Source organism: Tachypleus tridentatus, chromosome 12 (genome assembly GCF_004210375.1).
Source record: "Tachypleus tridentatus isolate NWPU-2018 chromosome 12, ASM421037v1, whole genome shotgun sequence".
NCBI lineage: Eukaryota > Metazoa > Arthropoda > Merostomata > Xiphosura > Limulidae > Tachypleus > Tachypleus tridentatus.
Window position 1 is genome coordinate 81,020,737 of NC_134836.1, and position 16,022 is coordinate 81,036,758.

General features: G+C 31.2%; 1 protein-coding gene across 4 annotated transcripts in view; it reads right to left on the reverse strand.

Annotated features, from left to right (window-relative positions):
* LOC143233798 (putative ubiquitin carboxyl-terminal hydrolase MINDY-4) overlaps positions 1–6,839 on the reverse strand; it is a 127,294-nt gene extending 120,455 nt beyond the window's left edge. Inside the window, exons 1-2 of one of the 4 annotated variants that reach the window (XM_076470480.1) lie at positions 6,605–6,839; positions 3,378–3,554 (exon numbers count right to left, since the gene is read on the reverse strand). In XM_076470480.1, the coding sequence (XP_076326595.1) occupies positions 3,378–3,491 (114 nt within the window). In that variant the 5' untranslated portion in view covers positions 3,492–3,554; positions 6,605–6,839. Of the gene's footprint in view, positions 1–3,377; positions 3,555–6,451 lie in introns of all 4 variants that reach the window. The other 3 variants (XM_076470483.1, XM_076470482.1, XM_076470481.1) reach the window with 3 other exon arrangements.
* Positions 6,840–16,022: the final 9,183 nt, after the last annotated feature.

Genomic DNA, 16,022 nt, shown 5'->3' on the forward strand with positions numbered 1-16,022 from the left:
TAGAGTTGGGTGAAAATTCAAAACAAAACAGATCATGAAACTAACTTTTACTATAATTTAGCATTATACTAATATATACACCTATTATGTAAACCCATTTTCAAGGACTCTTCTTCCAGAAAATTAAGTTGATTTGTGACTAATACATATCATATCCAACACCACCCAATCATCTGGATATGGCAGAAATTAAATATGGCAGAAAAAGCATTATGCACTCTAGATATTAACTTTTGAAGCAAAACTGAAATAAGAGAGTGCATGCTGTTTAACATCCAGTGATTTTTGTTGATGAATGCAATTTATTCTTACCCTTTTAGTTACTGATAACAATAAATGTCTGAGCTGTTGTGTATAATAATATAACAAAATGACATAATTTGAACATCTTCACTAGGTATATGCATAAACAAGATCACATACTTAAAAAATTAATTTCATCACAAACTCAAAATAGAGACACCCAAAATATCTCTTGATACCATGTGTTTTGGAGTATGATAAAATCAAGTTATATGTTTCTCAGATTGATTTTACATTCTTATCATTTCAATTACTGAAAAATTTGTAATTGTCTTGAAATTAAATAACTGTAAAAGAGAACACATAATTATGATGACATGTTACTTTGGATGTGTGAAAAAAATTATGGGACAATCAGCTAATAACAAACATTTCAAAACATAAATGTCTACTAATTGATCAAAATAAAGGTTTGAGTCATACTTTAAATGTTAGTGTTCATGTTATTGCTTTGAAATTATTTTTTTTTTTTGCTGATGATATGCTATGTTTGACACCTCACCACAGTTTATTTCCTTGGTTTGCTGAAAAAAATTAAAGCAACCTCAATATACTATATTTGTTTGGAAAGCTCTATCATATAAAAATTATTTTTTATTTGTGTAAGTTACATACTCAGGGAAATTTATCAAGAATACTGGTGACATCCAATTGGACATTAAAGTACATGTATATTCATAATCAGTGTGGCACCTCCCCAAACTTCTGTATAAATACTACTTTCACTACAGTACCTCCACAATTTTCAATAAAAACAAATTATGAAATTAATTAACATTTATGTCTATAATTGCAATCATATATAACTATACTTTGTTATTGGTGCAATTGTTTCCTTTTATATATTGAAAATGTATCTAAAATAAATATATTGGAATACATTAATGCATTCCCATAAACATTGGTTTTGTAATTTTTTTTAATCCTCCATGATAAAACACAATACCAAATATTATTCTAACTTTCCCATTGCACCAGATACACCAATAAGTTTCCATACAAAAATAAGTGAAAATACTGAGTAAAAAACCTATATCTTTAAAAAATTCAACTTATTGTAAAGGAACATTGCAATAAGACTTGCCTTTAAATTATTTCTTAACTATTTGTTCTTTAATTTATTGTAACTCTTAGCATTCGCATTCTGCACAAATATGTAGATATTGTTAAATAGCATTCAACCTTTCTGCACTTATATGCATGTATTACATTAACCTGAGTTACAATCTTGGTCAAAATTACATATATGACAAAAGAGTAAATACATAATTATTATAAGTAATTAGCCACCTCCTTAAACATAAAAGTACATTTATGAACAAATAATATGTGAGAGGAATTTCCTCAAAGACAAGATAAACAGTATTTCAATATTATACTTCATAATTATTAACAGCATATCAGGAAAATTTAAATGTGTTTGTGTTAATATGACGTCACTATTGTCATGAACATGAACTTCTTTTACTTCAATTATAAATGCTGGAAACTTACTTTGTCAAACATAAGGATGAAACATATTATAATGACCACACAACTTTTTTTATTAACTGACATATACACTGTAGATCAAATTATTTATAATTTATAGTGTAAACATTTGTTTTTTACTTAAATACTGCAGTTCATAAATAATTTAAGTTTCAGTAGCAACATGAGAGTTCCTGCTTTATTCATACAGCATATTTACTGTCACAGATTTCCTCAAGGCATGAAACTGAGGTAAACAACCCTGATAACCATGATGACCTAATTGTTTTGGTAGGAAAATCCACTCACACAAAACTAATCTACAGGTAAAACAACTGCATATCATGCTTGAATGACCAAACCAGAAGTACAACCTTACCTATCAAGCACATCAGAAGACAAATACATACCCAACTAAATAAACTGTTATGTACCTGTTCTGTTAATAAACCAGGTCATGATCAGTAACTTAATGAGCCTTACAAGGTTGTGAAATAAATACTTCTGGATCAAACTGTATATTTGGAGCAGCTTATAAGTGTACATACAAATATGTGTACAGGCTGTACAAAAACATTTATGAACAATACATTTTCTGTACAATAGTTTAATATCACCTTATTTTTTAACCATTTTATCAATAACATAATTATTTTTATAATTATAGTATTAGAAATATATAACAGAAGCTTTCCAAAGATTCTTATTTCCTTAATAAGTAAATCAATAGTACTAACAAATATAACTGTATAGTTTTTTTATTGTTATCTCTGCAAGTTGTTTCATTCAGTACAAAGAAAATATCAAATACAAATATTCTCTAGCTCAGATAACTGTGTTATTGAACAAAAACACTGAAATATAAAAAGTTTAAAATATTAATTTAAACTCAGGTCTAATGAGTTAGTGACACTTCCTGTAATTAAGATTTCATAGTGACAGAGTTTGGCCCAAGAATGAAAGACAAAATGGATTAAAATAACAATGATATCTCTCACTGAATAATAAGTAAATATTTTTAAAGCATTCTTTATTAACCTAAAAGAACATTAATATCATTTTATAAAAGATGAGGTATAATTAATTTTAACATAATTCTGTAGTTAACTTGTGAGGAAATGTTATGTATTTTGTTTTAAATACTAGCTTCAAAACTTTTATACAATAGTTTTGTTATTAGCAAGTTATATTTAAATTTCTAGTTATTAAATATAAGGAAGTGTCCACTTCAACTAGCATTGGCTTCCATAATGTCTTTAAAGAACTGTAAATTATTCAATTTTTTTAAAATCCTCCATGAAAAATACAAGTATAATTCTAAGCTTTCATCCTAAGTAAACTGGAGTTGTTCATAATTGTTATAATATTTAACTAAAATAATAAGGCACAATTAAATATTGGTTGTACATTCTGATATTGCTATAACAAAACAGTTCACATTCATCTACAAATATCAGTAAGGTTTAACTAGATTTTGAATCAGTTGAATATTTTTTTATTAAGCTATACATTCAACATATTACTTGAATCAACCTTCCAATGAGTATGGCCAAACAGCTTCAAGTGCATTAATTTGTTCAAACATTTATTTAAAATCTTCTTACCTTTCGAGCAAGAAATTCTCGGATCAGTGAAGTAGCTACACTTTCAATATAGTTATGACCAAGATTAACAGGGGTTCTGTTGTCTTTACTTGTCTCCCCTCCTTCAACTGGCATGTTTATCAGAGAACCTGTTGCTGTTTTCTGTAAATATGGTGCTTGTGTGTGATTCCTGCTATACTACAGATAAAAAAATTGAAAATTATGCAAAATATAACAGTTCAAAAGTTCAAGTGGTCTTATGTCTGTTTTTGTACACCCACATCTGAGACAATTTTAAATTTAAAACAAGCATTTATTTTTCAGGAAATAAAAATATTTTCCTACTAAACTCTTGAAAAGTTCCAGCAACCACTAGTACTACTAACAGCAACACATTCCATAGGCCACTTGTTCTGACAGAAAAATGAAACTGTCTTAACCAGGACCTAGTCTGTTCAAGAAATATCCTTTCATCTTATTGTCTTAAAAACACAGCTTTTATTATACTGAATTCCAAATAATTTTGTATATTTACTTCAATAACATTCATTTTTTCAAAAGACACTAAGTTATTTTAACCTAACCCCATAAGATAACCCTTCCATCCCCAGAATAACTCTGAACCCTTTCCAAGAAGTCAGTACTCTAAGTGAGATCTAACTAGTGATTTGTATCACTGTCACTATTAAATCATATTAATTATGTCTATGAAAACACCCTGAAATCCTATTGGCTTTACAACTACCAACAGAACACTGCTATGATGGATTAAGTGACTTATTCACTACCTAACTTTCACATAAACTAAACAATTACAATTATATTCATTAACTGAAGTCAGTGTCTCCAATTATTAGTATTTTTTTTATTATTCCAACTATCCAAATAAACAAACTACTGTCATTATTATTTATTATTAATAAATTTTCAGTAATTTTGAATTTGACAACTTTATCTTCTCAAAATGCAAACTACAGGAAAAACAACTTTGGCAGTTTGTGGCAGTTGTAACTGCCACCAACAATTTTTTTTTTCCTGTTGATCTGCCGACTAAAGCAAAAGCAACTATTCAGAGGCACTTGCTGTTAACTTTTTTTTTTTTTTTTCATTTGTACATCGCTTGGCTCAAGAAACACTATATTAATAAATGAGGCCACTTATGCATTGATTAGCAAATACCCCTAATTGTCCAGTTCTAATTCAGTAATACCTCAACATCCTTAAAACAGCCAGAAATACCTAAGAGTTTAATGTCATTAGTAAACTATATTAATTTAATAATTATGCCCCTATCAATATCATTTACATAAATAAGAAAGAGCAAAAGAACCAAACACCGATTCTTGGGGTACTCCAATAGCAACAAGGGTCCAATTTCATTGGAATTCCTTAATAACAACATTTTTGTTTCTCCTACCATCCACCCTGTAGTCTAATTAATTAGTTTTTGCAAACTCCTACCAGATTAAATTCTGTAGCTAATATTTTGTGTAGCTCTTTACCAAGTGTTTTTAAAACTTAAGTATACCAAATCAATACCAATTACATCCTCCACTTAGCAAGTCCAAGATAAAGTTTTACATTTAGTGAACCCATGATACCTTTTACTTTATGATATGTTTTAACTTTGCAAAGTTTATTTTATCAGATGATATACAATTTTTTCCACTACACAAGTAAGATTTGGTAGCCTATACTATGCAGGAAAACTCCCTTTAAAAACTATAAAGTATCATTAGCAACTTTCAAATCCTCAAACATAAGCATTGCCTAATGACTGTTTTAGTTAAGATTTTATCACTTGTTTTATTATTTGCCCTGAATCCCAACAAACATTAAAAAATAAATAAATCATGTTTATATTAAAATATCAACAAGGAGTTCATGTTAACCCATTCACTGCAGCTGGGATGTATGTTTCCCAGTGCACTATGTTCAAGGTACAATAAAAAAAGTATTTGGCATGTAATCTTGTGGTCTTGTAAGCAAGCCTTAAGATTTAAAGTTACAAATACAAGAAATAGAGAGAGAGATGAAAGATCAGATTCTTCTCAAAATGAAATATATGAAATATAATACTTGTTAAAATATGTTATTGAAAATACTCCCTCCATATATTACTTGTGATTTAACATTATTTCTTTGAGCAACATCTAACAATTATTGTGAATATTTTTATAAACTAGGTTTTCTTCATTTCTTTCTTAATTCACAATGACTATCATTTTTTGTGTGATTTTGATACTTAGAATATTGCATTTTTTATTTAAGCTTATTTCAAGATTAATTTGCTTACTTGCAAAAACATGGCTAAACATTCTTTTATTAGCATTGAGTATTTTGTTAACCTTGTGTTGTATTTAATAAATCTTTTATTTTTTGTGCCAACATAACTATTTTATACATTAGAGAAAGAGGCTTGCATATTTTTTCCATCTGATATTCTTTAACCCTATCATTGTTAAATTATATTTGTTCTACAGAAATTTTCTTTGATGCCAAAACAGCAGATACACCTAGTTATGTTTATACACAATTCAATAAGTAAGAGCAATATATTCTAAGACCTCACATGTAACTCAACTCCTCATTCTTTGATAATTATTATAAAGTTTTTTTTATATTCACTGCTAAATATAATAATTGCTGTATATCAACTTTAATTTTACTTTACATACACACCCTAAGTACAAAAAACAATGTCTGTCAAGTTTTATTTAAATTTATTTAAACAAGAAAAAATACACATCTGTTGTCCAAATAGAATTTTAATTAACACAAAATTAATTATAAATAAATGAGGTAAAACAAAAACCTAGTTACATTGCTCTATTAAAATTCTTTATACATACGTGTATGCATGTTATTACTAGTAATAATGTTACTTTTTATTACAGCGACTGGTATAAACCTCCTTTACTTTCAAAGATTAAATTCACATTTTACACATCCTCTGTAAATATGTCAGATAATTTAAGTTATTATTTAACCTGAGGTTAAGGTATAAATGTAAGTATAAAATATATTAAATTTAAACATTAAATAACCGTAAACCTAGTATTAGTAGTAAACAATTGAAACTTGCACTAACTTACATAATTATCACAAACTTCAAAGTACAGTCTAACTTCTACATAACAACACTAGTCTTCCGGTATCTGGAAAAGTTCGGTTGAACTTCGAAATTAAAGATACATAGTATTATTAGTAACCACTAAGAACAATGTCAAAAGTTTCATCTACTGTACCTAGTAGTTGTAGTTGTAGTCACTAAATAGCACTAGTACAATCGATTATACTTTTAAGAAATCACGTTTAAAGTTTAATTAATTAACAATGTTTGGGTTATTTCCACTGTCACAGTACACGTGATTTCAATTTACTGCGTGCCAAAGTAATTTACACACCACATCTTGATATAATTTATTTTCCCCAACTAAAACACAGTTACCAACGACTAATATGAAACTACACAATGACACGTACCACCTAATTTCGTTCTACTACTTATAAGCTAGTAGTTGATGACGTTTACTACATCGACCCTATATGAGACAGAGATCTAAAGTCTCATTTTGAAACTGAAGAAATTTATGTTAACGCAAACTATTTGTTTTCGAACAAAAAATATTGCAATAAACATGTTTATTAAATAAATAAAAATATGAAGTTTTGTTGAGTCTTGTCAAGTAGAGGGTTTGACACCATAATAGGCATTTAATGGCACAGCGGCAAGTATGTGGACTTATAACACTAGAATACGGATTTTGATACCCGTGAGCGGCACAGATAGCTCATTTTTCAGCTTTGTGCTTAACCATAAACTAACAAAGAAAATAATGGAAACATCTCACTTTTTTTAACTCAAAGTTATTGTATGTCTAAAAGAAAATGTATATGAGGTAATTTAATTGTTGAAATGGTCTGTATAGGAATATCACGATGTTTTATTTTTTGTTTGTTTTAGAGAAAAAATTAAACAATGTCAAGCTAAAGAGACCTGTCGCACATCCAAAGATGCTTAGTTTTACGTAAATGTCTAACTGGATTCTTAGTCATAAAAACCCCTAAACTAATAAATGTGTCGCAAAAAAAACCAGCGATGTCAGCATGGATATAGAAAAAATAAAACAACAAATATACATAACAGTGCTTGTAAAAATAAAATAAAATACAGTGACAGCAGTAATACGAACATAGACACGTAAATAAAATGCTATAGGGTTGAAAGAGTGAACAGAACTTAACATTAACTTACAACAAACAGTCTCTGTCAAAACGACTCGAAGGAGCTGCACACTAAATGGTTACCATTGTAGATCTGCTATTCTAAATCTAATAACACAAAAAAATACAAAAGCCAAGTAAAAAAATTGTCAAGAACATAAACATTGGGCCCAAATCTTTATTGGGTGAATCAGCTCTTATACTTTTTCCATGAAATGGACATGTTAATTATGATGAAAACCAAATGCATGATATCGTGGCCCTTACTTTCTTACATCATTCGCTGGCTGCAACATGCAGCTATTATCAGTGATGTGGAGAAAACCCACTTGTATAGAAAAATATGTATGTAAAAACGGCTCGTTTGGGTTGAGATTTTTTTTTTTTTTTACGTAGAGTAACGAACAACGTTTCGACCTTCTTCGGTTATCGTCAGGTTCACAAAGAAAAAAAAAAAAAAAGGTAACTGACCGGAAGCTGACCACATGTTTGAAAAGGGTTGTGTAACTGAGTGTCGGAATGTAGAGGGCGTGCTTAGATGTTTGAATATATAATTTTATATCATTTATTATATTATTACATAATAACAATTCACGAAAGGGGACGAAGAGGAACCACAACGTTCCTGAACACCCCAGTTGGAGAGAGAAATCAGAAGATTTTTTTCTCTCTCTAAACTAAACCTCTGCCACGTTAGTTTGCGTTTATATTATTACATCTAAGCACGTCCTTTACATTCCGACACTCAGTCACACAACCCCTTTCAAACATGTGGTCAGCTTCATCTTTCTTTCTTTGTGAACCTGACCATGGCCGAAGAAGGACGAAACGTTTTTCGCTCCTCTGCGTAAAAAAAATTTCCCAACCCAAACAAGCCGTTTTTACATATATATTTAACATACAGACATTGTCCATTTGGGTATCTTCGATATAATAGTAAATGAATATTTCAGCACACATGTGTGATGTAAGTATTATATCCTCTTGCACAGAAAACAAATAAAAAAGCAGCTAGAAAAATCGAGAAAACTTCAATGATTTCTTGGATCACATGTTTATGCCAAACCTACATATAAACGAGATAAACGTTTTTCATAATTCCTATACCACTAAAACGGGAAGAACACCTAGGACGTTCTTATATAATATGCAGATAGAGGTTAAGTTCTGGTAGACACAGGAATGACAAATACTCTTATGAATCTTGCAATATTTAAACCCCTCTGTGTAAAACCACCATTATGACCAGTGAAAACCAACTTTATTTTCCCAAATAGTCATGGACGTTAAAGAAGAATTGGATCTCTAGTTCAATTTAGGAAGTGCAGAGCATTTTGAAGGAATTTTCCGTAGTGAGACAAATTTCAAAAGAGGTTCAAAGTGTTCTTTTCTGGAATCCAATATTAAATCTGCAAGTCAAAATAAATATAATTTGCAAGCAACGTACAAGAACACATTAGTTACAAAAATGAGCATTTTTCAAACACCCTCAAATGGAATTATGGTTTAAAAACTAATTAAATAAAAGTTTTACAAGTTTGTTCTACAAATGTTACATCAAAACATATTAGACTATTTAGGCAAAAAAATTTTTTTTACTTCAGTGGTGGGACATCAAGGAGGGTCCACTGTAGGAAATGCGCTATTGCTCAGAATGTTAAAAATGACAGAAGGTATCACCCACAGAATGAAAGTAATCATTTCTAATCTTGGTTCTAGAATTGGCATTCATAATGCAAAGTTTATTGATCAGTTTTTTCTTGCAAAATTGGTGACCTGACTTTCCATAGAAAAGCCATCCAATGCTGCTGACAAAGCACAGAAAAAATGGATTGTACAAGTATATATGGCAAACAAATTGGTAATTCCTCCACAAGTGATGTTTCATGGTGTAATCTATAAAAAGTATAATGCACCAATATCATGTAATGAAGTCATAAAAGCCATGCTCAAAACCAGCAGCTTAAACAGTGATAAGAGATGAAGTCCCAGTGTTGTTTCATAAAAATGGACAATCAGCTTTTTAGTTTGACACCCAAACATTTACAGATATGATGAACAAAGAGAAATTGGTGCTAGTGATAACACAATGGTTATGTCCACTAAACTATGGCTGAAATTAAATGTAAGGCTAATAACATACTTGAGACTGGTGTTTGAAATTTGTGCCAACATACTAGAGCAAATACATTAAAAAAACAACTCAGTAACTTATATATATATGCAAAAACAGCTGGTTTGGTTGAGAAAATTTTTTATGTAGAGGAGGGAACAATGTTTCGACCTTCTTCGGTCATCGTCAGACTCACAACGAAGGTCGAAATGCTGTTCACTCCTTTATATAAAAAATTTTCTCAACCCAAACCAGCTGTTTTTACATACACATTTCTCTACAAGTGGGTTTTCTCAACATCACTGAACTCAGTAACTTATTGAATAAATATAATAATGGGACCAGATGGTCAGTTTATCAAATGAAAGTGATTAAGCATCATGTAGGAAAAAGGCAATGTGTTTCCAGTAAAGGTACTACCATGCTAGTCTTTCTTGGAGTAAATAAATATTTATTTCTTGTACACTATCTGCAACATAACCATATGGATAGGGTATACAACTACATGTTCTCATTTATGCTGCAACTTCTACAGTAGAGTTCCAGCTCTGTTGTCACTAGTACCAGTGTTTAATAAAAACTCAAAGATCTAACATAAAAAGGCCATTACTGGAACATCAACTAAAACAGGTTTTAGTAATAAAAATGCTTGATCATATTCCTCACTCTATTAAAAGTGCACTACTACTGTTGTGAGAGTTTACAAAAGTGCTGCTTCTATGAGAAGTTGGTCATGATATATTACTGATATGATACAAAGCAAAAGAGTGATTAACTTCTTGTTTCCTTTTGGGTGATTTCTCTTTAGATGCAGGAACATGTTCATTTCAACTTGAAGCCTACTTTTTATATGCAATGGAACACAGTCTTCAGGTTTTCAGATGTGAACCCAAACAAGTGATCAAACATCAAAACATCATTGACATAAATCAGATATTACTCCCATTTCAGTGCATGGTAAAGGAAAAAAAGAAAAAAAAAGAAGAAAAGAAATATTGAAGTAGGTCAGGCATCACTCCCATCACAGTGCTTTGAGTATAAGTTCCATTCATGGCTTAAATGCAGTTGATGTATTGCACAGGCCAAGTCACATGAAACAGAATTCATACAAGTTGTCTTGCTAAGTTAATTTTAGACCAACTTTCATCATCCAGCAAGACTTTCCAGTATCTAAATGCCAGATCCAGGATGTTAAACCAATGGAAACTTTTAATGTATCCAGACATTCATTTGTTCATGATAAAGGAAAGTCTTCAATACAAGTTACTGCATTCACCCATCCAAAATCAACAACAAAACTTGGCATACTTTCCTTCTTTTTGAAAATTATTATTGGAAACACCAAAGTAATATTCAAAGGTTGTACAACTCCATTCTGCAGCAATGTCCACTCTGTTTCATTGTTCACAGTCTCTCTAGGGCTTGAAGGAAACTGCATGGTGTTTAATTTATCAGATATGCCCCACCTGTGTTTTGAGATGATGAATCACCATTGATTGACCAGTCAACTATCTAGTTTCGACTACACATAATTGTATTCATCCAAGTCACTAACTTTCTTTCACTCTGTTGAGTTTAGGTTAGTTTTACAATTGTCAGTCTTCGACCTCGGGTGCTTTAGTAGCCATCTGCTTGCTTTCAGCCATGATGTGACATTTGCTTACCACACCATTACAGCATATAGCTGAATAACTGATTGCCAATAATTATTTAACACCTCATTGCAAATATGACTGTCCTAATTAATGCTTCCTGCTTTCTAGAAATAACATTTTATTTCACGTGTGGCTTGAAGAACAATGTTGCATAGTACTGATAGGCAAAACTAATGGATGATTTCTAAGATATGTCCATCCTGCTTATTCCAGTTCCATATAAAAATTCAAGTAATATATACATCTGTGAAACCATCACTTTAGCAAAACTTAGGTAACTGCAAATCTGTGCCACCTTCATGCATGCCAGCAATATAAAAATATTTACCATGCCTTTCACTCATTATCAACTCCAGTTTTCTCTGGTCCTACCTATTTTTTAACACTAGCTCTACAATTTTATCTCTAATTCTTTTCCCAAGCATCAATCATCATCTTCCATTTTCAAGTATTTATTTTTGGCTTCTACTCCAGACCATTTATTTTCAGCTTGTATTTTGAAGCATTTCTTTAATGTCGTTCCACTCCAAACTATTTTTTTATTGTTGTGTTTTATTCCTGACATATTGATGAATCCCACCTTGTTGTGAATCACAACTGACACCATTACAGTCACACTATATTTCTATCAGGAACTTACTGATACTAATATATATATATAAAAAATTGCTGTTTATTACAGTAATAAACAACATATAGATTTAGAATTAGGTTTTGCTTCTTACGTACAGCACATTATGTCTTCTTCCATTTCTCTTTTGGTTTATTTGCTCTCTCCTGATTTTATCTCCTGTTTTTAAACATCTGTATTATATATCACTTCATCAAAAAGCACACCAATAGGTTTTTGTCTTTTATGGTCTCGCACCTGTTATAATTATGATTATAATGCCCATTAATCAAAAGGGTTTCATAAGAATAGAGGCAAAGAGCAATTACATCTATTTGCATATGATTCAGAACCTATGTGACATAAATAGGTGACACATTTGCACCTGTTATAATTATGATTATAATGCCCATTAATCAAAAGGGTTTCATAAGAATAGAGGCAAAGAGCAATTACATCTATTTGCATATGATTCAGAACCTATGTGACATAAATAGAATGACAAATAACAAAGCAAGTTACAATTACTTTAGCTTGACTTACTTGATCACCATGTGTTACATGAAATGGCACTTTCAGAAATAATTTTGAAAAATATAAAATAATGCTGCATTAATACAAGAAAGTAGACACACATTATGTTTATATAACACTAGTGTACTACATTAGTTACAATATAACCTATTAAAAAACTGAGAGAATATCATACTTTGACTATGGTAGCCCAAAGATTATTACAGCTACCATTTCCCTACTGCAAGCAATTTCTCCTCTTGAATATTTTACCTGGATAGTAACAAAGACAAATCTTTAAGTTGAATGGGCATTGTATAAGCGTATTTACATTGCAGACAGCACATTGTGCTGTTCCATATCTGTCTATACGTGTGTGAAGATTTCCCGAGTTTGAGATCACAGAAATATATAATGCTTTGGTATGGAATTGTATGCGTAATTACAGCACAATAACAGTACTATATAAAGAAACAACCACTCTGTCATTTCTACGTGTGGGAAAATTTAAGCTAAAATAAGTAAACAATACACTTAATTACTTACTTATGTGCAATTTTTTAATTCATTGATTCTTTGTTGTTCTTCTTTACTCTTTGATCCACTCCTGCAGGGGTTCCTTACACTTACGGAAGTGAATTTTGCAAACATTGCAACAGTTATCAAAATACAGATGTAAAACCAAATCCAGCTGATTTTTTATCTACAGAGATGTCACATTATATCTTTCAAGTCATAGTAAATTAGATGTTAAAGTTGTATAATAGCATTCATGTGTGAAAAATGTGCTTCAGTAACAACAAAATCAATGAATCTCTGGTACACGAGAGTATTCTGTCAAAGACAATTACGGATAGCACAAACTATAACACGTAGTATGCACAGGTACCTAACGCAATGGCTTTTGCTTGATCATCATCCTTAAGAGTTGCCAAAATTAAGTCACATGTACATCATAATGCATCAACTGCACTGTATTTGAGACTTTTTATCTGGAAGAAGCAATTATTTTATTCTTCAAAAAAGATAAAAGTACAGAGAGTTGGCATAAATGAAAATAAGGGGTGTTGCAAAAAAATGTCCTTTTTCTCCCTTCAAAAATGAACAAACCAAGAAATCAATAATTGAATAAATCTTTAGTAAATATTTTTCGATATGTTGACCATCAGCATTTTTAACCATTTCTAAGCGAGATTGGAATAATTGTAACATCTTAAGTTCAGAGGCAGTCTCACGCAGAACTCGTGTAAGCTTATGAACCGCAATCTCATGGCAAAGTGTCCAAAGCCTCTTCAGTGCACTGCTGAATGATAACACAGACATTTTCAGATGGATTGAGATCCACAACTTTTCCAGACCAGTAGCCAAATCCATCTTTATGGATGAAATGAAGTACCTCTTCATCAAATATATTGTGACTTTCATGCATCTGGCCTGATTGTGCAAGAATGTTATTTGTTTAAATGTCTCTTGATGATTTTCTCTCTGATTCAAAGACAGAAATTGACTTTTTTAAGCATACGATTTATGAAATACTCATCTTTTCATGATTGTCCTTGCTCTTTGATGTCAAAGACTGTCCCTTCTGAAGTGAAGCACAAGAAACATGACACATGTCGGATGTCACTGTTGTAAAGCACACAAAATATCTAAATCTTTGTGTCAATTGAGTGCCCAAAATGATCTTCAGAATTTGGTTTCTGAAGTAAATAAACAAAGAACTCATCCGAAGGAACTAATTGTGGGCAATCATCTTCACTCATGAAATTGTAGAAATCCATTCTCTTTTTATTGTAGAAACAGAATGCTTTAATGGTTTTAACATCTCAATTGCAAAGCTCTCCAGATATTAGTGTGATCCAAGCTGATGTGATGAATGATTGCAAGTTGTTTTATCATTTTTCGAGTAACTTAAAAACGCTTACCTGTTTTGCTATGAAAAAACTGCACTGATGAGACTAAAAGTTTCCACTTTCTTCTAACAGTCTGCTTCAATTCATTGTCAAATTTTTCTTCTTTGAGATCAGTTTCACCAACACTGGACATTTTTTCAGTAGTTTGCAAAGCTTTTGCCATGAGTTTCACTGATATTGGATTCTTCAAATTTCCCATTGCAATGTGAAGATTCAAAGCTTTAAAATTTCTCAAAACCTCTGCCATTACTCTGTGTGCAAGCCTGAAACTGGTGAAAACAACATGAATCTGAACTTGATTCAACACCATTATAACATACGATATGGTAAAATCAATGTTGACGATATGTTAATTGTGTGATAGTGATGTTTCGTGCACGGTATAATCAAATATATCAATTTTTTGCAAGGGTCTTTGAACTTGTAAAAGGAACTGCTCTGACATAGTCAACTAGTGCTAAGTCAAGGCACTGGGTAAAAATAATGAAGTTATGCAGGTTATAATACAAATTATTGAACTTAACACTAGATAACTGATCAACAGTCATTCATGACTGAGACACCATCATAGCATTGAGAAACCTCTTTTGGTTGTAACTGGTGACTGTCAAATATCTTTTTTGAAATATGGTGTCATGCTGTTGGCAGAACAATCGGCATCCTTTAAACATGTAGAAAAACCTGTTGTGAGCACTATCAATGTTATTACCTACATATTCTTCAATGGTTCAATATCCTTCCATCAGCTGCCAGAGTAAAAACAAAACAAAACTGCTTGTCCATTGTTATTACTGATCACCTTTCAAAGCATATTTTTCATGGTTTGTAGAAGACTGCTCTGCATATCAGGTAATGATATTTTGCTACTTATCTTAAACAGTTTTCAAAATGGAGTGAAAAGGTATAAAATCCATGGAGAGTTTCTCCTGTTTAAAGGAGTTATAGACTCATAATATCTTCTAATGGCAGTAGAAGTAGAAACTATTATCATATAGTGGACATTTTCTGCTACATTATGAGCTCTAGCTGAGCACAATATAGCAACTATAGGGTGGATATAATTATGAATTTGGGCACGTATTTTAAGAGTCATACACTTATCACGCTTTTGTAAACAACCTCTTTTTCAAATACGTGCTTCCAGAAATGAAAGTCATTATGCATTAATAATTCCTTAAACTGGAAAAAAAACAAGGGTAACAGAAGAGGGTATCTTTCTCCTTTAAGTATTTTAACCAACTCTTTGTTTCCAAATGTTTGAAATGAATATTCACCACAAACTGCACTGGGAGAAAGGTATGTTACAGGACCAGCAGAAATTTCTGCTAGAACATGAGCACTTTTACACTGACTGCAACCTAATTATTCAGATTCCAAGACAGCCATATTTGATTGCACAGTAGGCACACTACTTTCTGCCATGAACACAATCATAATCACTTTTGTATTTCTTCAGAGTTGTTGATAATGTGCTGTTGTGACCGAACTGGACCAAGCTTAGAAGGTCTCAAATAGAACCAATAGATCATGAGGCCATATGACACTGTTACCTGACTTACATTGTCAAATATTGTCTGCTTTATTGTGCTTTTTGTTTCATTTGCTAGTTTTAAAAAACGTAACAGATTTTGCAAA